Genomic DNA, 26,891 nt, shown 5'->3' on the forward strand with positions numbered 1-26,891 from the left:
CTCTGTAGACCAGGCTGACCTCGAACTCACAGAGATGCTCCTGGCTCTGCTTCCCGAGTGCTGGGATTAAAGGCGTGGGTTTAGGCCACTACCCAGCTTGGTCGTAGACTTTTTATCCTGTAATATCTTGCAGCATCTTGTGGCACTGAGCAGAAGCTGATCTCAAGGCCCCCTTGGAACTCAGTGCACACACGATGTTCACACATATATGTGCCCAGAGAACATGTGCTGTAAGGTGTCACCACACCTTGGAAACAGGTATGGAGGACCAGCTGGGATAGCTCAGAGGTGAAAGGAGCTTGCCACCAAGCCTGATGACCTGTGTGTGTTTGATCCCCAGAACCCACTAGGTGGGTGACTCCTGCAGAATCAAGTGTGGGGATACACGGTTAGGATAAGTCCCGCACCCCTCCTGCTCTTGCCATGTGGAAAAAAGGTGAAGGAAAGCCAGGAGAGGGTGTGGAAGCTGAAGGCTGCCGAAGCCCAAGATACTACAGCTAGCCTAATCCCTGTGTCCAGAGTGACCCCCGATTGTCCTACACAGGGGCCTGTTTTGGTATCCGGAAGGAGGCTGTGAGCAGCACAGGCCCAAGGGATGATGGGGCGAGGTGAGAAGGGACAGATGGGCAGCCCAAGGAGAAACCCAGCCAACCAGAGAGTGAAAAAGACAACTGTATTGGATTTACAATCAAGATTTACAAAAAGGGATGGGTGGTCCTGGGGGAGATGCTGCTCCAGCATCCCCAGATCCAGGCAGGGCCTCCAGGACAGCCTGTTTGACAGCTGAGACCAGGACCTCAGTTTTCTGGGTCCCTCTGGCCACCCGGGCCCCGACGTCTGACGTCCAGCTTGACCTTAGAGGTGGAGCCAGTGATGGCCCTCCAAGTCCACCTGGAGTGCCTGCGCCCCATGGGGAGGCTCAGGTGAGGTCAGGAAGGCATCGTACCGCTTTTTCTTCTCCTTCCATCTGGCAGACAGATCCAGTCCAGGAACTGGCCATGGGAGCTGCAGGCCAAACTCAGGGTATCTGAGGAGGCTAGGCTGCTGGTGCATGGGAAGGGGAGGCCAAGGCTCCGCTGCCCCCAGTGGCCCGGTGTGGCTTTGTAAGGCACATTTGCGAATTACTCAGGAGACAACACAGAGAACACCCGATGCTGGTGCCATTGGAAGGAGCTGGTGCTGGCTACTCGGGCGCCCGGGCAGTATTGCTCAGGAGAAAGACGCTACAGTCTACAGGAGGTGGGCTCACTACGCCCACTCCAGACACCTTGGGTGCAGCCTCTACTGGAGAGAGATAGAGAAGAACTCAGCTACAGCCAGTGCCATCTCACGCCAAGGGGGGCTGCCCAGATGCCATGGTACCACACACCTGCGTCCTGAGGCAAGTGCTGATGGTCAGAGGTCTGTAACCTTGTTCTCAAGTGCAGCGGCAATCTGCTGCAGGCGGAAGGCCAGCTGCATCTTCTGGGCTGCAGGGTCCTCCTCCAAAGCATTGATGATCTGGTGGGGCGGGGGCGGGGGCAGAGATGGACACAGAAGGGACCTGTCAGGTTAACAGGCTGGGGGGGTGGGTGGGGGGCAGGCTGTCCTGCATTTCACCCCAGGGACACAGACCATACCTCGTCATAGTACTTTTGGGTGTACTGGTAAAGCTGGTGCAGTGCCACAAGTGTGTTCAAGGAGTCTGTGTGTGCCTGGGGAGCGACAGGATTACCCAGTATGAGATGGGGGGCTACGGGAGCCCCAAGACCAGTCCCACAGAACAGCAGGCTGTCATGTGTTGGCTGTGTGGCAACATCACAGATACACCGGTAAAAGGGCCATGCCCTGGTAAGGCCGCATGCAAAGCCCATACACATGGCAGTAGCCTGCTCAGCCATAGCCAGGACAGCAGGTATGGCGGGGCCCTGAGCTACTCATTGCCTACACATCAGCCTCTACACACATGTTCGTCCCTAGGACTCAGCTACACTCAAGGCAGCGTGCCTGACCAACACGCCCTCTCGGCCATCCTCTGCTTCCCTCATCATCGTAGTATCGACCTCCACTGCGGTTCGCTGGCTGGCTCAGCAGCGGGCAGGAGAGCCCTTCCTCTTGCGGAACTCTGTGGCCCTTACCCGGGAAATCTCCGCCAGGTGTGTGTTCATGTCTTGGTCGCTGACCTGCACCATCTGCCGGATGCCCTTATAGTAGCTGAAAGAGAAGAAGGGTTATGGATGAAGGCAGGAAGAGAGTCTAAGGGGGGAAAAAAAGGGGGTGCCAGACAGACCCTGGGGTCTCTTAGGGATTCCCAGGCGTTCCCCGGCCCCGCTCCACGTCACTCACTCCTCCACCATCTTCTTGTAGGTAGAGATCTCCTTGGCATACAGCAGCTTGTTGCTGGGAGAGTCCTGGGGAAGACAAAAGCCTTGACACCGGGCTGGGCTCGGCTACTCGGTGCTCACAAAGCAGTAGCGAGGCTCCTGCTCAGACTCTGTGTAAGAAAGCCCTGGAGGCTGGGGATGGTGGATGAGTAATAAAAAAGGGACAGAAGCCCCCTGGGAGGTGAGGGAAGGGAGGTGACCATCTTCACGGCAGCCCTGAGGCCCTGGTCACCTTCCACCTGCTTCTGCCCCCAACTTCAGCCCAAAATATATGAACCCGCCTTAAGGAAAGCTTTTGGTATAATCCACACTCACCCCATCTCAGCCACAGCTCTCTCCCTAGGGACGCTGTCTAGACTAGACCCTCCACCCATCCTGGGCAGTTGACCCAACTCTCTGACCCACGAGCCTTACTCACACGGCTCAGCTTGTGCTCTGTGCGAGTGCAGGCATCCATGAAGGTCTGTGCGATCACCGACAGGGAGGCGTCCACCACTTCGTGGACGTGAACGTCGAAGATGAAGTGAGGATTCTTCAGGATGTTCACCCAGAAGCGGAGCGGTAAACTGGAGCAGACGGGACAGGGAGTGAGGGGCTGTGCCGGGCAGGCTATGGCAGGGGGCGGACGGGGGGCAGGGCCTCTCACCTATTGGTTTTCCAAATATGGATGGTATCCTCGTCCCGGATGTCATGCTTTTCTGCCTGCTCATCCAAGAAGTCAAAGAAGTACTTGACGGCAGGAGGTACCGCGTGCCCGGGTGCCAGCACGCTTTGGAAAAAGTTGTCCACAAACTGCTGCAGTGTGCCCTGTAGAGGAGAGTGGCTCCGTGTGACCCCCCTTGGGGCACAGCCCAGGCACCAGTGTGGGAGGAGGATGTGTACCTGGGCATGAGTGCTATCACCTTGACTGAGAGCAGCCGCGTCAGGTAGATCTCTGTGATGGCCTTGGTCCGCTCTTTCTCCTTCATGCTGCCGCGCTTGGACTTGCCTTCATCTACCTCATCTGTCGGCCGCACCAAGTGCCACACCCGGTTTTCCTCTTCCAGAAGGGCATGGCCTGTGGGGAGCAGGGAGCTGAGGGATCCAACGTTTAAGGTAGGCGTGGCCTGAAGCTTGGTATGTAGGGCCCTAGGGTCCACTAGGTGGCAGCAAAAAGAGGATATGGTCTTCACAGACCTTTTTCTATAAGGACAAGAAAGACGCCATAGACTCACGTTCCCCAGGCAGGTCCTGTTGGCTGTCTTCTGGCTGCTGGGAGACTCCCACCTTAGACAGGATGAGGGTGGCTCCATCCCGGACCTGGGGATAGAGTCATGAGGGATGGCTCTATTTCTACTGTGGGATCCAGTACTATTCCCCTGCCTGGGGGACCTCCACACTCACATTATAGTGCATAAGGGTGTTGATTCGTTTCCACCGGCCTTCCCGCTGAGAGGTAAGGTCCAAGTCAGACAGAATCTGAGCCGTGGACCCAGGACGCCATTCTGCAGAAGGACATAGCTCAGTTTCTGGAACCCAGGGCCACATGGCTGCCCGTACCCAGGAAGAGCTGGGCACATGGGCCTCGTGAACAGGTAGTACTCACCAAGGACCACACTGTCAGGCTTGGGCCAGCAAGAGCAGGGTTGTGTACGGTACACCTGATCAATGATCTTCTCTTTGACCTGAGATATGGTGTCGCAGTTGAGGACCTTAACTGGGATGGCATTAATACCTTCATCCTGAACGATCACGCTCACCGTCTGCCAGGGAACACAGGATGAGAAGGACCAGCTGAGGGAGGACCCTTGTAACCACACCTCTGCACCAGAGAGCGCCTACCCAGCCAGGACAACTTGGCTTCACTCTGCTGAGTTCAGATATGGGGTCCAAGTATGGGGTCCAAGTCCTGGCTCAGCTTCCCCTCTGCAGCTCCTGGTTCTGGGGGACTTACCAGAGGTGCATATTCGACATCATCCCCAAGCAGCCCCGTGTCATTTAGGGTGTACTTGGCCTTCTTCTGCACAGCATCCACAGGTCCCTTTTCCACCTGGTGTTTGATGGCCTTGAAGAGCTTGTACAGGGGCTCACCTGCGCTATCCTGGAGCAAAGGGGCCATATGAGTGGGAGGCATGGAACCAACATTCACAGTGGGGCCGGACCTCCTTCAAGGCACTAGGCAGGCAGGTGTTGAGGGGGGAACAGCACCAATTCACCCACCCCTGACCCTAGAGCTGGAGCTTACCTTGAGGTACTGGTATAGACAGATGGACATCCAGTTGGACAGCATCCTCTCTACCACTGTCTCAGACCTGAGGGTACACAGAGGTCTCATATTCCTACAGAGGTCTCATATTCCCAAGGCCCAGCTGGCTCCAGGACCCCACCACAATGCACATGTGAGCAGAAAGGCAGTGTGGCCCCTGTGGCGGGGCGTACCCATCCGGATGGGCTATGTAGCTGCTCAGACCAACGGCGGTACAGAGTGGGACCTGGCTTTGTGTCTGTCCAAAGAAGCCCCGCCCCAGCCCACCTGTCACTCATATAGCCCCTATCACCCACAGACCTTCGCAGCATCAGCTTGGGGTTCTTGGCCACCACGTACTGCTCCATGAGCTCCAGGAAGAGCGTGCGCATGATATCTGTGTAGTACTCCAGCTTCCCGTGCAAGGCCACGGTCAGCAGTGATGCAAAGTAGACCTTGGCGCGAGCTGAGAACTCACGCTGATTCTCTAGGGTGTGGATGAACTGCAGAGCGACCGGAGAGAGGACAGCTGAGCATCTGTGCTACGGCCTGAGCATCTGAGCATCCCCCCACCCTGCCTCGGAGCCCCGCCACGGCCTGCCTCCCCGCCCCCTCTGCTCACATTGATGAGGAAGGACTTGCTATTAAGCAGGTTGGAAAACTGGTAGAGGGCCTGCTCCACGACGGGCCGCCGTGACTCAGGAATGTCTAGCTTGCCAGTGATCATGACATCCTTGTCGCCGTCCTTGGAGGGCAGGAAGAAGACGCGGTCAGTGTAGGTCTTATAGTCCAGCGTGGGGATGCCCGCCTCATGCACATCGTTTGTCTGGTCCTCCATCTCGATCATCAGGTCTGAGAAGAGAATGGAAGGCCAGAGTGAAGCATCCCTGGCCACCTCCCCCTGCTGCGTGCTGCGCTTACCCGTCCCCCCCTGCAGTTTCTAGTCCTAAGTGGCTGCCTAAAAGATCCAGGGACTCTGAGAAGGGCAGCCTGTAGATCCACCTGCCTGCCGGAGGCAGCCCCTACCTGTGAATTCCTTCTTGCAGCGGTCACGCACACTCTCCTCCAAGCCTTCCAGCTGGGATTTAATCTTCTCATACTCACGCTCGGCCTGCTGGCTCTTCCTCCTGGTGGGCACAGAACATCTCTCAGTTATCCGTCAGCGGCTAGGGCCAGAAGGCCGGGTGCGAGAGGGATGAAGGGGGTGTTAGCCGGGGCCGGACTCACCAGTAGCAGTAGATGGACACAGCAATGATAAACACCATGGGCACCATGACCAGAGGCAGGATGAGACTGAGCGGCACGTCACTCACACGTGTGTCATACTCCACCCGGCCTAGCACCCACTCTCGAGAGCCAAACTTCACCTGTGTGGAAGCTAGGGCTCAGCGCAGGCAGGTGCAGGCAGCGGTGGCTTCTCCTGAGAGGGTCCCCAGGCCCTCCACAGCCCTCCCGCTCTCACGCACAATGAACTCAGGCAGGTTGTGTGCTGTGTCTCGCTTCTGCCGGCGCTTGGGTGGGGGCTGCACCTCGGGGGGTTCACAGTACAGGTCGGTCTCAGTCAGCGTCTTCATGATGCACCGCTCGGCACCCACAAATGCCTCAGCCTCCTCTAGCGTCATGGCCTTGTTCAGATTGGTTCCCTAGAGCAGGGTTGGGGGGAGGGGCAGGGAGGAGCAGAGGTCAGAATGATCAGCAAGAGTCCCCGCCCTGGACCGGGTCCCCCATGCTGTGGGTCTCCTTACCCGGGCATGGATGAGCTTGTTGACCTGCTTCTTAACACCACCTGTGAAGTTCTCAAAGGTGGGATCTGCCACGTACTCGAAGGCACCAGCTTCAGTCCTGAGCAGGGCACGATGACCGTCCATCTGTATCAATGCAGTGAGGTTGTAAGCCTCAGGTTCTTCGGGGACAGCGGGGGACAAGAAGACGACCTTGGTGTCGTTGTAGAACACGTACTCAGTGCCTGTGATCTGTGGGGATGGGTCCAAAAACTTCAGGCCGCTTGACGAAGACCTTGCCCCTCCTGGTCCCCAGTTGCTCATGTTCCCTTTTAGAACTGAGCCCTCAGCCCACAGCAGGACAGCAGGACAGCAGGACTGACCGTCACGGGCTCCAGGGAGCCAGCCTCCCGCCGCCGCCGCCAGGACCTCAAGGGCTCCGCAATGACAACCATAGCAAACTTCTGGATGAGGCTGAAGCCCTGACCCGTAACGTTGATGCTCCGGCCACCGCTGGGTTGGAGAGAGAGGCAGTCTTGGGTGAGTTCAGCCAGGCAACGGAAATGCTCCGCCCAGCTTCCGGGTTCCCCTCTACCAGCTCATCCCCCGGGTGGGAAGCGGCACAGTAATAAGGTGACAAGTCAGAGGCAGGGGAAGCGGGGAAAGTGGCCCTGTTCTGACCCTGCCGTCTGGGTTCTCAGGAGGAAGCCTGTCAGGGATCAGGGTGCAGTGGGGTTTTCCAGAGGATTCCTTCTCTTGCCCTGCCCAGCCCAGTTCTGCCACATTCCTCAGGTCAGCAGGCGGGGGTTGGGGGAGGCACTAGCCAGGAAGGGGAGAGGCCGCACCTGACAAAGCTTCTCAGCGGCTCGAAGGCTCTTAACACTGGGTTCTCACAGTAGGTGAAGGAGATGTCAGAGCTGGGCACTCGGGAGCCCCCGTAGGAGATTTCTAGCACCGCCTGGCCTGGAGCCGGCTGTGGACCTGTGATGCATTGCAGCTGAGCTCCGAACTTCGTCCTAGGGTGGGAGGTGCTTGTCAGGAGACCTGGCCAGTTCCGCTGCCCCCTCCACCCTCCGCGGCAGACTCAGGCCTTCCCACCCTTTTCCCCGGGGTCAGGCAGGCTCCGCAGCCATGAGCAAACACGTACACTTCACAAGGGACGTCTTTGAGTGTCACCCGCACATCTTCCTTGGAGCCTGTGTCCAGGTGAGTGCCATTGATGGTCAATGTGGTGCCACCTGCCTGTGGCCCCTGTCGAGGCTCCACACTGAGAGGCTGGGGTTGCTGAGAGCAACACACGTAGTTAGTGCCAAGGACCCGGGCCAGGGCTCACCAGATAGTGGTTATTGTTAGAAGCCAACTGCTATGGATGGGTTCAGTAGCAAAGGCTGGACTCACAGCTTGGTCAGGCACTTACTTGATAAGTGAACTGGACATGTGGTGGTGAATGGCCGAGTTTTCCATTAATATCCACCTCAATACCTCCCGTGAAAGGCATCTCCGAAGCCTCAACTGCACACACAATCCTGTCGATAGACAGAACCCAGTCAGCTCGTGACCACTGCATCATCTGCACAGGGAGCTCAGGCTGACGGCGCTTCACTCACCGGGTAGACACAGAGTACCATTTTGGTTCAAAGGCACAGTTTTGGCCAGCCACAGTGATCTTCTTGACATCATCTGCTGTGATACCCAAATTGGACCCATGGATGGTGACGCGGATGCCCCCACCCAGTGGGCCTGTCTCGGGCTGGATCTGAAAATCGGCAGAGCCCGGGTGAGCGAACGGCTTGGGAGGATGAAGATGTGGGGACGGGGGAACGTACAGGTCAAGCTGCCACCAAACTCACCCTGGTAATGACTGGTGGCGGGCATTCGGAAGTAACATTGCTGCACAGAGCCTCATACACACACCTGTTCGACCCACGGCACCACACACACCTGTAGGCAGGATCGGCAGCCAGACACAGGCTACAGTCACTGCGGCCAAAGGAGCAGTTGTAGAGCGTCACTGTGGAGGAGAACACACAGTTAGCTGTCCTTCTGTTCGGTCCCTCCCCCACCTTCCCCAGAGGCCACCCACCTTGGAGCTTGCTGTCAATGTTCTTGTCGGCGGACTTCACGTACAGGTGAAGGGGCAGCGTCTCATTGCCATCGTGGGACAGCTGCATGGGACACACAGGGACAAACTGTACTTCCTGGTACCCCCAAAGCCACGGGAATCCCTCTACTGCCCAAGGCCAGTGAAGTCTGCCAGGCAGGCAGGAACTGGGAAAGCATCGACACACATACCATGAGAAGATGAGTAGGTCTGGGGACATAGGCAGAGATGCCTGGAGACCACAAAGGCACAGGGCAGGAGGGACAAGGCCCCAGCTAGGCTCCAGGCCTAGAGGTCAGACCCACCCTCCAGCCCTGAGACCAGCTGTAGCAGTACCTTTGGGGTCTTAAAAGAGAAGGCCTCTGGCTCCAGCCTAGTCACAGTCGCCTCGAACTTCAGCAGGTCACTGCCCACAGAGAGGGAAGAGACCTAAATAAACAGAGGCCAGTCAGCATCCTCTCGGCAAGCCGGCAGGCACACTGTCTAGCCCCCCAGTGGCATGGAATCTGTGTCCCCAGGAGCTCCCAAAGAGCCCCCCCTCCCTATCTCTAATGTCTCCCACTGAGTGCTCTTAGTGCTGAATGGAGACCCAGAGACCCCAACTCCAGGAGGGAAGATTCTCAAGCAAGCCCCTACGACCACCGGCGAGACTTCACCCCAGGCCTTCTCTACCTGCACAGTGTCCAAGTTTTTGCCCTGGAAGGTCACTTCCGTCTCATGGTTCATGGGGATGACCAAAGGGCTAGGGGCCAGGAACTGGGGACAGTTGTCCTCCTGGGAGAGAGAGAGAGAGAGAGAGAGAGAGAGAGAGAGAGAGAGCGCAAAGCTGGTGAGCTGGAGCGTCTCCTACCACCTGTGGTCCTAACCACCGTTATACCTGAGTGGCTGGCTCACCATGTGGGCGCCGATGACTCCGTCCTCTGGGTTGGATGAGGCCTCCTGACACTCGTGCAGCGGCAGGTTCCACTGACACATCCAGCGGTTGCTAGCGCAAGAGATGCACCTGGGCGAGAGGGGCGTGAGGGTGTAAGGGGCCTGGAGGAGGGGAGGGACGGAGGGGTGGGCTGGAGGGGGGGCCTCGAAAGGCAGCCAGGACTCACGGCAGGTTCTCCACCAGGCTCATAGCCTCTCTGCAGTCATAGAAAGGATACTGGTGGGAGGTGAGGAAGACACTGCCACGTTTGAAGAGGAGCTGGATGCTCACGGCCACATGGTCTGCAGAATGCAGGTGGGAACAGGGTCAGGCGGAGCTGGAGCAGAAGGGTGGAGCTGGGCCGCCACCAGTGCCCAGCTGAAAGCAGGCCTGTGCTGGGGCCGTAGGATGCAATAGGGATACCCCAGTCTGTAGGCTCAGCTGGCCTGCTGATGCTGTCAAATCTGGGCTCTGGGCTCAGCTCCCAGGGCTAGGCTCTGCTTTCTCCCCTGGGCTTGGCTGCTTTCGTACCCTCTCTCTGTTCCTGCAAGTGCTGGGGGCGGGAGCTCCTCAGAGTCTGGGTGGGAGGGCCTCCCGGGTCCCTGTCCATATCACTCTGGGGCCTCATGGCCTTGTTACCCCCAACACTCAAGGGACAGACAGCTATAGCACCTGTCTTAGGGCCCAGATAAAGGCCTTCAGCCTCAGGAAGACAGCTCCAGCTGCCTCGGGCTGGACACAGCAGTGAGGCGTGAGGGACCTCTGTGCAAATAACTTGCAGGGGCCTCCCCAGAACAGAGCACTCAGCCTTCAGGCCAAGATCAAGGTACTCTCAAAACTGGGATTTTATTTCCCCCTCCCCAATAACAGCGGCCTGCATCCAGGATTGGCTCACACATGGTGCCCAATGAACTACAATGTGAGAGCAGACTAGGAAAAAAAAAAAGCTGTGTGCAGGCCAAAGGAAGTGTGCAGGTCCAGGGGCTAAAGAATATGAGATCTCACCTTGGCCTGGTGGTGTGCTGGGGATGTTGCTTGAGGAGTTACAGATGACGGTGTCCCCCTCTACCCGGGCACGGTGTGGTGGTGATTCACCAAAGAGGCACAGCAACTCATCCTCCTCCGTCAGGGTGGGTAGGGGGCTGACAGACAGCCGTACCTGCAGGAGGAGGAGACACAATACCTAGAACCTGCCTTTCTGTCTAGGATGCTCATGTGGTCCTGGGTACAAGGGCAACTTGTGGTTTCCTGGCTTCTCTGATAGCTCCCCGCCAGCAGCTAGCTGTGTAAGGAGAGCCCCACCTGGCCCTGCACACCAACCACTGCCTGCCACCTGTCACACACCTCTCCTTGGGCCCGCCGGCTCATGTTCTGTGGACTGGCATTAGTGATGGCCACACAGGACTTGTCCCGGCTCCAGAGCCAGTGGCCAGCTTCCTCGGCCCGTGAGCACTCAGCCTTCCTGGTACATCTGCAAGGGCGGGGAGTAACTTCAGCTCCAGTACCCTTGGGCCTCCAGGCCATCGGGGCAAGGACAAACTGCTCACCGTCCCTCGACGACACACCAGCCACAGTAAGGATCCTGGGAGTCACGGCACTGAGCACAGGTTAGGTAGCTCAGACACTCTTGCACTGGGAGCCGGAACACCTGGAGGTGAGACAGCAGGGCCATGGGGGAACGTGACTTACAGACACGGTGCCCTACCTTAGACACCAGACTCTCCTGGGACTACTGGCAGGGAATTCCCCTGGGCCAACTTGGTGTCGGGGATTCATAACCACCTATACAAGCTTAGGGCACGATCAGAAAAGGAAACCTTGCCAGGGCCGTGGTGGCACACGCTTTTAATCCCAGCACCAGGGAGGCAGAAGTAGGCGGATCTCTGGAGGCCAGCCTGGTCTACAGAGCAAGATCCAGGACAGTCAGGGCTGTTACACAGAGAAACCATGTCTTGAAAAAACCCCACCCCCACCCCCCACCCCCCACCCCCGAGCCCCTAGCCGGCCTGAGCCCCTAGCCAGCGGTGGTGGCACACGCCTTTAATCCCAGCACTTGGGAGGCAGAGGCAGGCAGATCTCTGTGAGTTCAAGGCCAACCTGGGCTAAAGAGTGAATTCCAGGAAAGGCTCTAAAGCTACACAGAGAAACCCTGTCTCAAACCCCCACCCCAAAAAAGAGAGAACCCTCCCCACCCCGCGCCTCAAAAGAAATGAAAAGGGACAACTTCCTTGAGAAAAGGAAGATTAGAGATATTGCTCAGTGATAAAGCACTTGCCACCCATGCAAGAACTCCCTAGTTCTAATTCCTAGTGCTCAAAATAAAACCTCTGAAAAAAACGACAATGGTGCTGTAAAGACTCAGACATGAGCCCAGACTCTGTCCTACTGTCTAAGGCAAGGCTCGGCATACCCTCTAGGTCTGTTTCAAAATGGCCTTCTGGGGCCATCTTTGGGCTGACCTTGTCCTGGGTCATAGCATACAGACTGGACAGGTTTCCAGACAGTGCCAGGTCCTGCTTGATTTTCTTGTTGATGTCTACCGGGATAGAGCCATACTCTGCCGAAGTGCCATCTGGGGCAAGGTATACCTGTGAACACCAAGGCAGCCCATGAGAACGGGGGCATCGTGCCCACCTGGCCCCTCTGGGCACCGCCCTGCCGGGGGCAGTACCTTAAGGATGCGGCCATCCGAGGTGCCCAGGAAGGCAACAATATGGCCGTTCTCAGCAGTCACCGTCACCGCGGTCAGATTCAGGCCCCCACGGGACAGCAGGGCTGTGGCGTCAAGTCCGTCACGACTGCCCAGTGGATAGGGCAGATGCTCCGAACCACATGGGAAGCTCTCGCTGGCACCCTGTGGATCACAGCATCAGGACGGGTCCTTGTCTCTCTCCCAGGCTTTTCCCTACCAGGGCGCCAAGCTATAGGAATCAGACCCTGTCCTCCACAACACAAATAGACTCTTGACACTCAAGGGGGAAACATACACCTACGAACAGGCAAGACACGTACTTGCACATGGCCACCACACTGGATGTCTCCGTGGAAGGGCTTGTAGAAGGTGTCCCGGACTGTCTCTCGGTTACCTGTGTAGCAGTTATTGCGGCTGGCTTCCATCTTGGCATTGACATCAACTAATGGGAAAACACAGAGGCCCGCACCGGGCCCCCCACTGCTCCGGCCATCTCTGCTGAAGACGGCATAGAGTATCCTGCCCGCTACGGAAGCCGCTAGGCAGGTACCAAAGGCAGAGTCTTGGGGGTAAGCGGGATCCAGGCACCGCAGGTCCATCTCTACGTAGGAGTAGTAGGAGGGGTCATCTTTGCACATGCGCGCCAGCAGTGTGCGGTTCCGGGCAGGGTGCTTGTCTTGCTGGTTGAAGATGAAGAAGACGTAGAGGCCATCCTCAAAGGCTGTAACGAACTGCTGAGTGTTAGTGGACAGGTAGCCAGCCTTGAAGGTGGTATGGTCTGAGTAGGCCTCGAAGGCCTCCCGGCCCTCAGCCCTGTCCAGAAGGCGGGTGCTCACGATGATGCCATTGTCGTGCGGCCCGTTGCCTTTGCCCACAAAGAGCACGCGGTCACCAGCAGGGCCCGTGGAGCTCACCAGCCCTACCGTGGCCACCTTCTCGTCGTTGCTGGCTACAAAGGACTTCTCGCCGCTGCCGTCCTCATAGAAGAGGCGCACCGAGATATTGCTCAGGGCGCGCAGAGCACAGATGCCCTTGAAAAGGCTGCCGCACTCGACCAGGCGCCTCCCCGGTGGGTCGAGCAGCAGCAGCTGGTTGACGTTGTCAGTGAGCACGGCTTCGTGGCACTGGCTAGCCTCGATGGGCGGTGTGCACTTCTTGTTATCCATGGCGGGGCCTGTGACCACGTGCTGCTGGAGGTGCAGGTCAGCACTCAGCTGGTAGAGCGCGTTCACTGCCCCAACATATACCACACCCGAGGCCTCATCCACAACCAGGTGGTTCAGCTCTGTGTCACTGCGGAAAGTCTCCGGCTTGCGGGACCGTAGGCTCAACCCTAGGCCCGCCAGACCCAGGAAGGTCAGGGCCCAGAGTGACAGAGCCATTGCCCCCAGAACTCTGTGGGGAGAGACAGTAAGGGTCAGATAAGCCCAGGTCTCTCCTCATTCTGGCCCTGCCCTGTATGTCTGGAAAACAGGCCATAGAGGGACATAATCCCGAGGGGGCACCCAAGGGATAGGTCTAGGTAGGAAGACTCCTAGCTATTCATACACATTCCTCTCAAGAAGCTACAGGTGGTCTCTGGGTACAAACGCCAGACTTGTGGACATGTAAACCCATACTGCTTGAGACCTGGGCTGCAACTAAAGGCCCATCCATGCACATGACCCAGGCAAGCACAGTCTATTTATGTCCACTTCCAGAGCTCCTTGGCCCAGGACGGGCCCCAACTCCGTTCATAGCTCATTTGCTGCCTCCTGGGGAGGGGTAAACAGCATTAAATCCACCAGTTTACAAGAAGGGGTGTGTGTGTGTGTGTGTGTGTGTGTGTGTGTGTGTGTGTGTGTGTGTGTGTTGACATGTAGATGCACGTACCATTTAGGATCCTGGGTCCAAGAGTCCAACTGGAGGAAAATCTAGGGTCTCATGGGTGGACCCTGTGGACGCCCAGCTTTGTCTCCTAGAGGCCTGAAAACACCCTCAACTCCAGGACCTCAACTCAGGGTGTGCCTGAAACAGTATGACTGCCCATAGGGCACAAAAGCAAGGGTGTCTCCAGAGGCTCTAATACCCCCTATTTAAGACCACTCTAGGGCTGGGGTAAACTTAAGAGCACTGGCTGCTCTTCCAGAGGACCTGAGTTCAATTCCCAGCAACCACATGGCAGCTCATAACCATCTGTAACTCTAGTCCCAGTGAATCTAACACCTTTTTTTTTGGTCTCCACAGGTACCAGGCACACAGGTGATACACAGACATACATGCCAACAAAACACTCATACACATAAAATAAATCAAATTTAAATTTAAAAAGACTACCTTAAACATCACCTCTTACATATTCTCATTCCTCATAAGAAATTAAAATTTAAACATGAAAACGATTCTAGGTCACACTTTTCAGGCTCTGTAACTTTCCAGTCACAGATGAAGGAACAGCTTACCGAGAGGAAGTAACTTCCCTAAAGGCAGCCTGCATGAGGTGGGGGGTGAGTGGGAGGGGTAGGAGGCTGACCTACCTCCGACTCCTGCTCTCTTTGAGACCCCCTAGCTGGTATCCCTCTCCTCCAAGAGGACCCTGTTGTCAAAGACATCTCTGAACTGCGGGGGAAGCTGAGTATACTGGAATGAGGTCGGGGCTTTGCTCATGAGCGCTAAAACTCTGCCAGCTCTCCTATTCTAGTCTATACCCCCTCATAAGCCTCCTCAGACCTAGGAGGCATAACCCACTGAGGAAGGAGCCGGGCGGTGGTGGCGCACGCCTTTAATCCCAGCACTCGGGAAGCAGAGCCAGGTGGATCTCTGTGATTTGGAGGCCAGCCTGGTCTACAGAGTGAGATCCAGGACAGGCACCAAAACTACACAGAGAAACCCTGTCTCGAAAATACACACACACACACACACACACACACACACACACAAGCATCGCATGTCCAAAAGAAAGTGTGGTGCAAAATGCAAGGGCAACCCCAGACCTCATTAAGAGACTAGGTTAGGGAGAAGTCAGTGGCTTCAGTCAGAGACAGGAAGACTTCCCAAGCCCTTTAAGACCCAGCCCACTCTAAGATTCTAAGGCCTGCCTCAGAACCTGGAGCAGCATCCAGATTCCAGTCCCATGGGGACAGTCCTGTGGTTTTACTGACCAATTTCCATCCCAGGTTTCTCCATGCAAGTCCACTCCCCAAAGGCCGCCACCAAGGCCTGATCGCCAGAGCCTGCTTGTTCCGGGCTTATAGATGCAGCTCACCGGTTCTAACTCACCAAATCGCTGCAGCTTGTCAGCTCCCAGGAGCAGAGAATGAATGGAATGTTCCCAGCCAGAAGGGGGTGGAAGGGGGTGAGGCGTGGGCGTGGGAGGAGCTAGAGTCTCAGCACAGCTGAAACCTAACCAGCCACCCTCTTTGAAATGTGGTTGTGCCAGCCTCCGCCCCTGACCTCTACTGGTGTTTAAGCTCAAGGCTTGAACTAGAGCTAACTAGTTAGGGAACCCTCTCTCTACTCTTTACTCTGGAAACTCTCTCTCTCCTCTTTCCACCTTCTCCAACTGCCTGCCACGGGCCTCCCTAGGAGACCTGCCAGGTGGGCTTCTCTCCAATTGATCTCAGGCAGGGGACTGATCACCTCCTCCTCCTCCCTGTGCTTGAAGCTCACACTCTCTCGGGAAGCTCACACAGGGAAGCTCACACATCCTTGGCACTCCTACACACCCAGAAACCAAGGTAGTGGGATAAGGAAGCTCCAGTCCCAGTGTCTTCTGGGTGATAAAAGGGACGTGGATTGTATTCTACAGGTGGCAGCTCCCTTCTACTTCCTGGACAAACAAGGCCTACAGTGACCTGCCTGGCCAGGCCCAGGAGCAAAGAGCACCTGACCTCCGACAGTGCTCTGGCAGTACAAGCTGGAGGCGCCAGGCAGAGCCAACTAACGCTTCCTGCCGCTGATGTTCCTGGAATGGGAGGGCAAGCGCAGGAACTTCCTGTTTTGGACTAAATCCAGGACCCCTGTTTGCCTGGCTGGTGGGGATTTCCTCAGGGGTACCAGTTAGCCCTCCTCCTCCTCCTCCTGAAGTTTGGAGGTACACTTCCAAGAAGCCACATGCCCAGAGGAGCAGCCTCAGGGCCCCACAATGGATGGTTTTCAGCACTCCTGGGCTTATTGCACTCACTCACCAAAGCGCCAGTGGTCTCAGTCTCTGTTTTAGACTGGCATCAGGACTCTGGAGGAGGCAGAGAGAGATAGAGAGCAGTCACTCTGGGTGGCTGTCCTGATTCCACCTATCTCCTCCTCTATCTTCTCACTCCCAGTAAGGCCCTCCTTTAGACACTCCCAGGCATCCAGCCCAGCTTCTAAAGCCAAGCACATTGATTGACCTGGTCTTTGCAAAACATAAGCAAGTCACGCTACTTTCTCTTCTGCTCAGAAGCAGGTAGCTTCTGTCCACTGTAAGTCTATGACGCTATCTGCTCTTTAAAACTACAAGCATAACCAGGCTCGGGGATTAAGGGCAGAGGCAGATGGACCTCTGTGTTGGAGGCCAGCCTGGTCTACAAAAGTGAGTTCCAGAACAGCCACAGCTATACAGAGAAACCCTGTCTCAAACAAAGGAATGAACAAAAACCAAAATCAAAAGAACCCAAAACAAACAAGCCCAAAACACTGTTTCTGAAAAGGCATGCATACCCACAACAGGGCAATTCTACTTACTAGCTGCGTGACCTTGGGCAAGTTAACTTCTCTGTGCCTCATTTCCCCATCTGCAAAATGGACACAGTAATAATCAGTTAACCCTAGGCGTTATAAAGATTAAATGAATTCATTCATGAAAAGCCTGCGAGTGTTACACTGTAGCACTCAGCAGCTCTCTCTATTGTATTCCTTCTCCTAGAAGCAGTCCTTGGAAGCCCAGAGGGAAGTCCAGACCAAGGGTAACTTCTTAGCAGGTTTGTCGGAGGGGAGCAATTTGGCAACTCCTCCAGCTGCCAGCCAGAGGATACTCCAGGGAAAATGCATGGCATTTCTGCCATAAGGGTCTGCGCCAACATACCAAGATCCCACATCACCCAATTCTACCAGTGTGCTAGCTCCCGGGTTCTCTAAGCCTTCAACCCAACCTGAAAACTGTGGGGGAACTTTAGGGACAGGGAGGAAGCACACCCAGCCGTAGTTGAGACACTACAAGCCTGTCCTTAGCCTTTGCTGGCCCAACTGGCTACACTTCTAGGCAATGTCCACCTCCAGCCCTACCAAGACTCTCTCTCCACTTACCCTGTGTAGCATGGCTCTCCTAGCCCATACCCTCGGACAGTCGACCCAGACCTGGACCTACGGTGAGTCCAAGTAGTCCATCACGCCCCACACTGTGGTGTCTTCAGCCCCTAACCTGGTCAAGGGGCTACATCGTGGGGCAGAGGGCATCTCTTTGCCCTCAATACTCAATACAGCATTTGTAATATGAACCAACAGTCTGCTCTTCAGACACAGCAGCCAAACCACAGGACAGCGTCAGCCCCATGAGAATTCTGGGACCCGGCGGGCAGGCAGGCGTTGACTGCTGCTAGCAGAAGCCTTGTACTAACACCTTCATGCAGACACACCACCTGCAGCCTCTCTGTGCCTGGGGGCAGCCCTAACTTCCTCTGGCCCCTGTCCCTCGGCCTCCTCTAGCTCTAGAATTCTCACAGCAGACTATCTAGGTTCCAGTTGTCCATGGGTGTGTGTGTGGGTCTCCTGAAGGTAAGGCCAAGGGAGGATGGCCTATTCTAAGCAACTTTGTCATACATACTTCAGAAGGGTCTGAAGAGCCACCCATTGACCAATCAGGGCCCACCACTCAGACTCCAGGCAGGCCAGCTGTCTCCTCCTCTATCAGGATCCTCTGAGCTCCCACTTCGTAGAAAACAAACATCGACACTACAATTCTAGGTCACTAAGCCCTGGGCTGATGCTCCCAACCAGTCACCTGTCTCCCAGGATTGCCCCCTCCCCAACAGCCCAGACACAGAACTCCGCCTCAGCCCTGTAGGGCTCTGATTCGAATCTAGTACTGCCTCTTTCTGGCAGAGTAACTCGGACTACTTACAAAGCTGCTCTGTGTGGTTTCCCCATATGTAGGTTGGATATAATAATAATAATACCCACTTCAGAGAGCTGGGCAACTATGTACCCTCCAGCACCCTGACAACAGTCGTTCATTCTCTATGATCTTCCCCAGGGAGCCCTATGTGGGCCAAGTCTGACCCAGGGATGAGGATGGGGGCGGGGGCGGGGCGACCAGTGGAAATACAGTGTTTGAGAGATGAGAGCACATGGAGCCAGTGCCAGCTCCCAGGTCTGGAACTTAACAGTCTCTCTCTTGGGCCAGAATTCTGAGGGCGAGCACATCCTGGACTGTTTGGTAAGCAACAAAAGCCCCTCGTCAGCTGGATGATGCTCTGAGGCTTCCCTCTTCGGGTTCCTCTTCTCCAGGCCTCTCTTGAGGCCAATTCCATGGTGCACCGGGTAGTGGGGGGTGGGGGACGGCGGACATGACAGACACTACCAGTTGAGTTCCCTCACTCTGGGACAGCCTCGCAGGGCAAGGTTAGATAGAGTTGGGCTTCGTTTCTTAGTGTGAGTGGCTTTTTAAGGCTCAGATCAAATCAACGTTGTGGAAGTGTGGCCCAACAGGAGATCAGAGCTGGGATCTCCCCCAGGGACCAAGACAGCAAACCAGAGACACCAGGGACTGGCAGGGAGCCGGTAACGATTCCCACTAAAGCCAGGATTCTAACAAGTAGGCTGGGAATTGCACCACCCCCAGGACAGGACAGGGGAGCCCAATCAGCGGACTACAATCCAGGGGCGCAGGGCCACAGAGAAACCGATGCTGCCCCTCCCCCGCCGCAGCTGGCAGCCATGAGGCGGGGCGTCCGCTCTCGGAAAGCTACGAAAATCTGCAATTAGCTGCGAGCGTTAAACAAATCAGGAGAGACAAAACAGGCCGCGGCGCCCGCAAATCCAAGCCTTCGCTGTTTTCAAAACAAGCCTGAGGGAGGGGCTGCGACAAGGGTCTGCGCGGAGCTCGACGCCTCTCGGAGCACCGCGGCCACAGACGCACCCGGAACCGACCACGGGATCGTCGGAGAAGACCCCGAGGGGGGCGCGGTCTGTGTCCGAGTACCCGGCTCCACCCACCTTGACAACCTGGTCAGAGTACAGTCCCGGAGGCTTGGTCGATTCCCGAAGCCGGGAGCCAGCGCTGGCCTCATTCCTCGTAGGTGTCAGGGCCCCTCCCCCAGCGCCGTTTCCGCCAGACTCCTCTGGGATCACAAGCCGGTTACCTGGGAACTGCACTGGAGGCGGACCCCAGACGTGAACGAGGACGCGCGGCCCAAGCTCCCCGCCAGGGGCACGGCCACGCCCACGGTCCTAGAACCCAGGGGTCAAGCCCCCCGCGCTCTAATCAGGACGGCTTCCACATTTTGGCCCCGCACCCCAGCGCGCACCTAGAGGGGAACACGTGGACTGCGCTTTTGGCGCCAGCCTCACCAGGTCGGAGAAACTCACAAGGCGATGGGCAGGTGGGAGCCTAACCTCGGGTGACAATGGAAGCGGAGGCCACCGTCAAGAGCCAAGAGCCAGATCCCTGCGGTGCTGATCGGATGTCAGAAACAGCCGAAGGCAGGACCGGCCATTACCTACCCAAGTCCTCCCAGCCGTGGAAGACAAGCAATGCGAGGCTCCGCCCCACTGCCGGGAGCTCCGCCCCCGCCCAGGGTCAGTTCCAGGGCCCGGCCCCCGAACCAGGGGTCAGCTAACCAAGCGCGACCTTGTCTTCCAGCAGCCTCAGGCCAGACCACGGGGATATCCGCCCAGACTCCTCACGGGAAAAACCAGCCCTAAGGAAACTGTGCCACCTGACCTGGAACAAGGGTGGGGCTCCAGGGAAAGGCTGATGTGCTAACCTGAGTCAGGGCTCCGAACCTCTCACGGGGCTCAGAGTTAAAGGACGCCTCCCAAGCAGAGGGTGTCTGCAGCCTTTCCCCATAAATCCTAGCCCCCGGATCTTTAGGCCTACCTATGCCCCCACCGCCAGTCTCTAGGCCAGCCCAGGCCAGATCGTCCACTCGCTTTCCCTCTCCCACTGAGTGCATCCAACAAAGCCATCTCTCTGTCTGAGACTTAATCTCCCAGGATCTCCACTATCGGCCATGGCCCTCAGGTGCCTCAAGAGCTAACCTGTCAAAGCCCCAAGGGCTTCTTCAGGTCTCCTCTTCCCTTCCTTAGAGCCAGCTGCAGCCTCTGTATATAGTGGGGAACTTACCCTGGGTACCCCACACTGCCAACCATTGAGCTGGCTGGCTCCCCATGACCAACTGCACACACCCCCCATCCCTAGGTTTAAAGCCCCAGCCACCACAGTGTCTTGCCTGGGCATGGGAGAGCCACTCTGGGATCTCCAGCATTCCCCTCTTTACCTAGCTTTACACTGCCAGCCTCCAGATTCATCACTCTGTGGGTTTACTGTGCTCCTGGAGGACCCCCCAAACTCAGCAAACGGAGAGGGAGGTCGCAGATGGTTCCTGTCCCCATCACCACCATAGTCAGCTCATCCGGACTGGGAATGTTCAGACAGACGTCAGTCATAGGAAGGCTCGGATGGGGACCTCAGGAGCCTGCGCTGGCGCTGGTGGTTACCATGTTTACCTTCCTATCCCACTTCTGGGCACTCCTGCCCCACCTACATACACCTCTTCTCCCCTTTCCCAGCTCACTCAAGTACTGGCAAAGATGCTGCTGCTAGCCAGGGCAGCCTGAAGCTCATGGAGGCTGCAGTTTGCTCAGAACCAGTTCCACAGAGTCCCTCCCGAGATTCAGCAGGGGTGGGGGTTGGGGGGGGTGCAATCCAGTGGCATGGGGGCGGATGGGTGAGGGCCTGAATGAGTGAGGAGCCAGCAAGGCCTGTAATCTCCCTGTCAGCCTGTCAGTGTCTCACCGGTCACCCTAGCTCCTCCTCCCCCATCACTGTTGAACCCTACAATTAGCTTAGGGCACCTCGCCAAGCCTGGGTGCCAGCCACCACTCACACATGACCACACATGTACAGGCACACACATGTCCATGATGTTGCCAGAGTCTTGCCAGCAGGAAGGCAAGAATCAATTCCCAGGTATGACCTAAGGGGCTGTGAAAATGGGGAATATACATAAGTCCCCCCCATACTGGGTCATCCCAGGATGCCCTAAGAGATTTGTTGGAGCTGGGAGGGCAGGGGCTGGCCTTGAGGGAGGGAGCTGCTCACTGGTGATTGGCCCATCCACATTAACCCGGGGCCCTCCCTGGCAGGCACATGGTTCTTTATGGAGTGCTGGAGAGAGTCTGAGGGTGAAACAGTGAGCAGGGCTCCATGTCTAAGTGACACAATGGGTCAGGCACTCAAGGCCTAGGAGGGACGAGGGCCTGGGATTTTCCAATGAGGAAATGCCCAGCTTGGAGTGGGAGCTGATCCTGGTGTGTACATGGGGTGGGGGATTTGGAGCCCCTAGACCCAGTTTCTTCCCCTGTTTGGTGGGAAGCATGACACATCAGGTCCCTCTGGAGTCTCCTTTAAGTCTCCATGGTACACCCGGAAGAGGTGAAGAGATGTGTTCCAGGGAGCACTCCTGGACAAGGGAGGGGCTGCCTAGATCCCTCCTCCTTCTGCCATAGGGGTTTTGGCAGAGGCATCCCAGGGTAATATTCCAAATCAGGCCTGAGGTTAAGGTGGAGGTAAGGCAGGCTGAACCTCCCGCTCCTAAGGCCAGTCTAGGGAAATATTTCTGAGGCTGGAGTAGTGAGTGGGTCATTCCAGAGTCTTTTCTCTTCTGTCACCCACCCCTCATCCCTGGCAGCTTACCCAGCTCGATTTAAAATAGCTGTTCCTACTTACTGGGCAGGGAAGAGGTGCCCCGGTATCAAGTGCATGATGATGAGGCAGAGTGTGACCCACAGCAGGGGGCTTCTGTGTCCCAGGGTCACTGCTATCATCTACAAAGAGGGCAGAAAGCCCTCAGCCTCTGAACCACACAAATGCCACCTGGTTCCTCCCGAACTAGACAGACCCTTAGGACAGCTCTTGTGTTGGAGCTGTCCTAAGACCCAGCAACTTGCCTGCGTTAAAAAAAAAAAAAAAGGTTAGGACGCTGGGTGGTGGCAGTGGCACACACCTTTAATCCCAGCACTTGGGAAGCAGAGCCAGGCAGATCCCTACGAGTTCGAGTTCGAGGCCAGCCTGATCTACAGAGTGAGATCCAGGACAGGCACCAAAACTACTTGGAGAAACCTTGTCTCGAAAAACAACAACAACAAAAACAAACAACAACAAAAGGTTAGGGCTCTTGAGGATGGAGTGTCAATCACAGAACATCCTCTTAACCAGTCACCCATGCACTGTTGAGGAACTCTAAGGTGGCCTGAGACTTCTTCCCATGATGTAGGACCGAAGGGAATAGGAAGTGTTCTTCCCCTGAAGAAGACTTAATAGGGTCCTAATGTATCCCCCAGGCACATGCCTACATTTGGCATGAACCCATCACCAAGTCTACAGGTGGACCAATGCAGGACACAGGTGGTATGCCAGTTCAGAGGCCACAGATCAGGGTGACCCCATGGAAAGAGAACTCTAGCCCTGTATACAGCCAACCCTCTTACATAAGAGCTCCCCCAAGCTGTCTCGACAGAGGGAACCATCTGAAAGGTCAACATTAATACTAGTTCCTTTCTTTTTCACCCAGGGCCCCCCATGGGAACTACTGAACAGCTGTGCCAGAGGGGCCCCTGCCTCCAAGTACCTGGTCCCTGGGTCCAGACAGGACATGCCCCAGGCCAGGCTGCTGGGCTGATGGAAGAGCTGGAGTTAGAACTACGGATATACCTATAGAGGCTACCCCTTCCCACTTCCTCTCCTTGAGGCCTAGAGCCGGGACCCAGCAGACACCAGAAAGGGGAACTGCTGGGTTTCTGAAGTCCAGGGAGGGACCTCAGGGAGCTGAGGAAGAAAGAGGGTGTGGCCACCAAGCCCTGCCCTGCCCCCAGGCACGGTGTCCCAATCCAGGCTGAGCCCCTTCTGTGTGTAGTCCACTGGGACCCCAGGCAGCTCAGGTGTGAACTCAGCCGTCCACAGGGACACCCCAGGGAAGGCTGCCAGCCTCGAGGGAGGCAGGGAGCCAGGCTGGGGGAGGGGACTGCAGAGGCGGGACCAGAGAGTGACAAAAGACAGGAAATAGTGCTACCAGCTCCAAGTCTGGACCGGCTTGGGATCTTCCCAGGGACAAGACTGTCACCGTGAGGTGGATCAGGTCCACTCCAGTCCTTGACCACCTGGGAGTTGATTTCCAATCACTGTCACAGGTTGATGAGTTTCAGCGTAAGGAAGGCCCCCCCTGGGGTTGGGGTACAGGAAGGACAGCAGAGGGCCTTCCTATCCTTTCAGATGCTCTAATGGGGTAGAGGGGTCAGTGGGATGTTCCAGAGGCAGCACCTGTCCCTGAGGACAGGGAGCAAGAGCCTCACACAGCTGGGGGGGGGGGGGGAGAGAGCAGAGCAGAAGCTATCTGGGGATATGAAACCATGGAGAGGAAGAAAGAGAAGTCACATGAGGTCTGGAAAGAGAAGAGCTGGGGCAGCTGCCCCTAATACCCCATTCTGAACCACGCCCCCACACACACAACACACACACTTCAGCCCTTCCCAGACTATAATTAGTCAGAACCCAGCCCCACCCCACCCACAACCCCACCCTAAACACAAACAGCCATTAGTCCTAGGGGAGGGGCTCTACCCAGCCCCTACCCCTATCTAATCACCCAATGGCTTGGCACAGAAGGATGGGGAGGCTAGTAGCTGAGGCTAGGAGGGGCAGCCTCATCCTCATCCACAGGCTCTCCGGAGCCTTGATTACCAGGCCTTGGTTGAAGTTCTAATCAACTTATCCCCCTTTCCCTCACCATGCCAGTCCTTTTACAAGAGGCCTTTCGACAAAAAGCTTACTCCTTGAATATCAAGAGCAAGTGGGGGGGCGGGGCTGGAAGCAGCAAGAGGGACAGAGGACATAAGCAAGGAATGCCTGACTGCAGGGTGACAATCCTCAGAGGCAGAAAGGTAGGCAAGTTAGTCTTGCCTAGCCTTGCCTACATCCAACATCCCCGAGGAACCATCGGCACTGACCATCAGGAGAGGTACGAGGCAGAGGACACGTCATGGGGATGTCCTAGAACAGCTAGAGATCTGGTAGGGGGGACATGTGCCATATGGACGCCTCTGTAGGCTGTCAGCCCAGCCCAGCCCAATCCTTTCCAATCCAATCTCTTCTGCTCCACTAGCAGGGGCCGGGGCCAAGTCCCTGGGCTTCCTGCCCTTGGCCATCAGCTGCAGGCTCTACCTCCCTAAGTGGTACCCATGCAGGCTCCGGGGCAGTCATGAGCCCCAGGAGCCAACTCAGGAACATCCCAAGGGCTCCTTGTGGGGACCTTTATCCGATCGCTCACCTGTGGGATGTCCTGACCAGTATCACATCCCAATGAGGGGTCGGAGGGAAGGCAGCCCCTCAGTGAGCGGCTGGTCAGTGAGAAGACAGGAAGGTAGCCTGAAGTTTAGCTCCAGGAGTGTGACCCATCCAAGGTGCATGGTTTGGGGGAGTAAACCTGGTCTTCCACCAGGCTCTGAAGTACTTGCTGCCTCATGGGCTCTCTCAGAGGAGCCTGAGCAGATTCCAGGCTGGGCAGGGCTCACAAAGGAACCGACCTTGAGGACCTTCTCCAACCCAAGGTGACACATGCCCTCCTACCCCGCCCCTGACTGGTCTGAGCAGCCGTGGGAGGGAGGTGGTGGAGCTGCCTGGACTTGCCAGCCCCGCCCTCCTGGGGTTCTCAACCCCGCCCTCCTGGGGTTCGCAACTCACGGCCCGGCCCGGAAGTGGGTCCCTTCAGCCTCCCCTCCAGCTTCAGCCTCCTCTTTGGGTAGCTGGAATCGCTGGACTCGGCTGGATAATCCAAAATAATTCCTCCTTGGCAGGCAGCCCGTGGGGGAGGGGGAAACTCACATTCCAAACTCTTGTTTTTCTAAGTAACTTCCCTGAGTTCCTGGGGCTAGGAACCTCTGGCCAGTCCTCAGGCCTCCCCAACTCCACGGCAGGGTGTGAGACTAGGTGCCCAAGGCTCCGTAGTCTACCTGCCCATTTCTCAGTCTTCTCTAGCAATTTCAATAAGGTTTGGCACATTCCACAAAACACCTCATATGCTCGCCCTGCTTTGGTAGGAACTTCACCTTCTGTCCAAAGAGCAAGAAGAACTCTTCGCACCGGCAGACCAGCTTTCCGGTGGTATTCCCTATGTAGCAGGGTAGCATCCGGGTGTGGGATCAGACTGACAGCTCCCACCCTCAAGGTGTGTGTGTGGGCAGCCTGGGAAGTTCAGCTTTAAAACCATCAATACAGACGGAAGACAGACATTAGTGGGGGCACCCCCCAAGGCAAATGAGGGCCCTGAGAGCTTCCGTTCCCCCAGAACATTACACTGGCTTTGGGGCCTGGCTTCAGCTCCAGTTCTGACCACCACCACCACCATGGTGGCCACTGGCCGACCTCCCTTCCTGCCTTCTCCAAGGAGCTAGAAAGAGGAGTTAAGTGACGTGGCCAGAAACTCTAGGATTCTTAAGCTCAGAAACCCCCAGATAGGGAGAAAGGACCCACACACACACACAAATCTGCCACCCGGCCTGACCAGAGGAACGGTAAGGGCACATGCCGGAGAGCTCCCTGCAGAAGGTATATGGAAGAGAAGGGGGAGACTGTGAAAGCACCCTCCAAGTTCTAAGCCCTCTGTCCCTCCAAACACCACAACAACGAACTACACTAGAAGCTGCCGAAACCTTGCCGGGAGGCGTGGGGCCTCTCCAGATACTACTGTTGGTTCTCTCTGTCCCTCGTTCCCTGTCCCAGAAGGTGTGGGGACTGCTGTGGTTGTGCACCCCGGGAAAAAAAAGCCCCAAAAGAGCCTGGCTCTGAGCAGGCTTAGCTTGAGAACTGGGGCCTGGAGGTCCGGCACAACAGGGATGACTCGCTCTGGTCCATCGATTCGGCGGCGAAGAGGTAGGGGCGCCGGCCGGGAGGGAGGCTTTGAAACTACACCGGGTAGGGTGCAGCTCCACTGGATCTCTGGGACCCGGCCTGCCAGGCCAGTCTACCAACATCCCGGCGCGCAGGACCTCGTCGCCAACCGGTGGGGCAGGAGCAGCCAGGCCCAGCCGGTTGGACAGACAGACACAGGGCAAAGACGCAGGCCCGCGTCGCCCTCCCCGCAGCGGCACTGCTCTAGCACCCCCGCGTCTGGGGGCGCAAGCCGAGGCCGAGCGGCGTGAACGGCGAAGCCTGGGCCTGCGCGACGCCCCCCCCCCGCAGTTCCCGTCCCCAAGTGCGGTACCTGCTCCTCCGCAGCCGTCGCTCGATGGCGCCGGGGCCGCGCTCTGCGTTGCGCTCCGGCCCGCGCGGCTGCCATGGAGACGGGCCTTTGTGTGGCCGAGGAGGGGCCGGAGCGCGCGGGAGCCGCCGGCCCCGCCCCCGCCAGGGGAGAAGGAGGGCGGGGAGGACAGGGGCGGGCGAGAGGGAGGGACGAGACTAAGGGATAGAAGATAGCCGAGGAAGGGTAGGAGGGGCGCCTGGCGTCCCCAACGCACCCCGCGTTTCCCCCGACTCAGAGCCACTTAAGCGCACGGCTTTGCTTGGAGGTTCGCGCCTGTAGCAATCCGCGCGCCCTGCCTGCTGCAAGTCGCGTCCCCCACCCCACTCCACCCCCCCACCGCCCCGTCATCAGAGGAGTTTGCTGAGGCTGGGCACCACCCCGGGAGTGCCCCAGGCCGAACTGAATG

General features: G+C 57.0%; 1 protein-coding gene across 12 annotated transcripts; it reads right to left on the bottom strand.

Moving 5' to 3' along the window:
- Positions 1 to 654: 654 nt before the first annotated feature.
- On the bottom strand, positions 655 to 26,584 carry Plxnb2 (plexin B2). Of its 12 annotated transcripts, none has more exons than XM_076556568.1 (40): positions 19,584 to 19,704; positions 19,185 to 19,342; positions 16,716 to 16,765; positions 16,181 to 16,227; positions 12,335 to 13,409; positions 11,994 to 12,176; positions 11,782 to 11,910; positions 10,870 to 10,970; positions 10,667 to 10,793; positions 10,328 to 10,481; positions 9,510 to 9,624; positions 9,304 to 9,412; positions 9,082 to 9,183; positions 8,746 to 8,838; positions 8,392 to 8,473; positions 8,159 to 8,319; positions 7,916 to 8,064; positions 7,726 to 7,834; positions 7,456 to 7,592; positions 7,154 to 7,324; positions 6,692 to 6,821; positions 6,333 to 6,560; positions 6,054 to 6,230; positions 5,815 to 5,954; positions 5,614 to 5,714; positions 5,210 to 5,439; positions 4,909 to 5,090; positions 4,588 to 4,654; positions 4,297 to 4,443; positions 3,949 to 4,105; positions 3,747 to 3,847; positions 3,578 to 3,662; positions 3,266 to 3,420; positions 3,010 to 3,170; positions 2,782 to 2,929; positions 2,326 to 2,390; positions 2,118 to 2,193; positions 1,620 to 1,694; positions 1,370 to 1,500; positions 655 to 1,281 (listed from the first exon to the last, which is right to left on the bottom strand). In XM_076556568.1, exons 5-39 carry the CDS (start codon positions 13,394 to 13,396, stop codon positions 1,396 to 1,398), a joined length of 5,514 nt encoding a protein of 1,837 aa, XP_076412683.1. In that variant the 5' UTR covers positions 13,397 to 13,409; positions 16,181 to 16,227; positions 16,716 to 16,765; positions 19,185 to 19,342; positions 19,584 to 19,704; the 3' UTR covers positions 655 to 1,281; positions 1,370 to 1,395. The 12 variants fall into 12 exon arrangements, with proteins under 12 accessions (XP_076412683.1, XP_076412678.1, XP_015850570.3 ...); XM_076556563.1 differs by having other exon boundaries at positions 655 to 1,284; positions 19,584 to 19,698; XM_015995084.3 differs by lacking the exons at positions 19,185 to 19,342; positions 19,584 to 19,704 and adding an exon at positions 26,447 to 26,584.
- Between the last annotated feature and the right edge of the window lie 307 nt (positions 26,585 to 26,891).

Source organism: Peromyscus maniculatus, chromosome 20 (assembly GCF_049852395.1).
Source record: "Peromyscus maniculatus bairdii isolate BWxNUB_F1_BW_parent chromosome 20, HU_Pman_BW_mat_3.1, whole genome shotgun sequence".
NCBI lineage: Eukaryota > Metazoa > Chordata > Mammalia > Rodentia > Cricetidae > Peromyscus > Peromyscus maniculatus.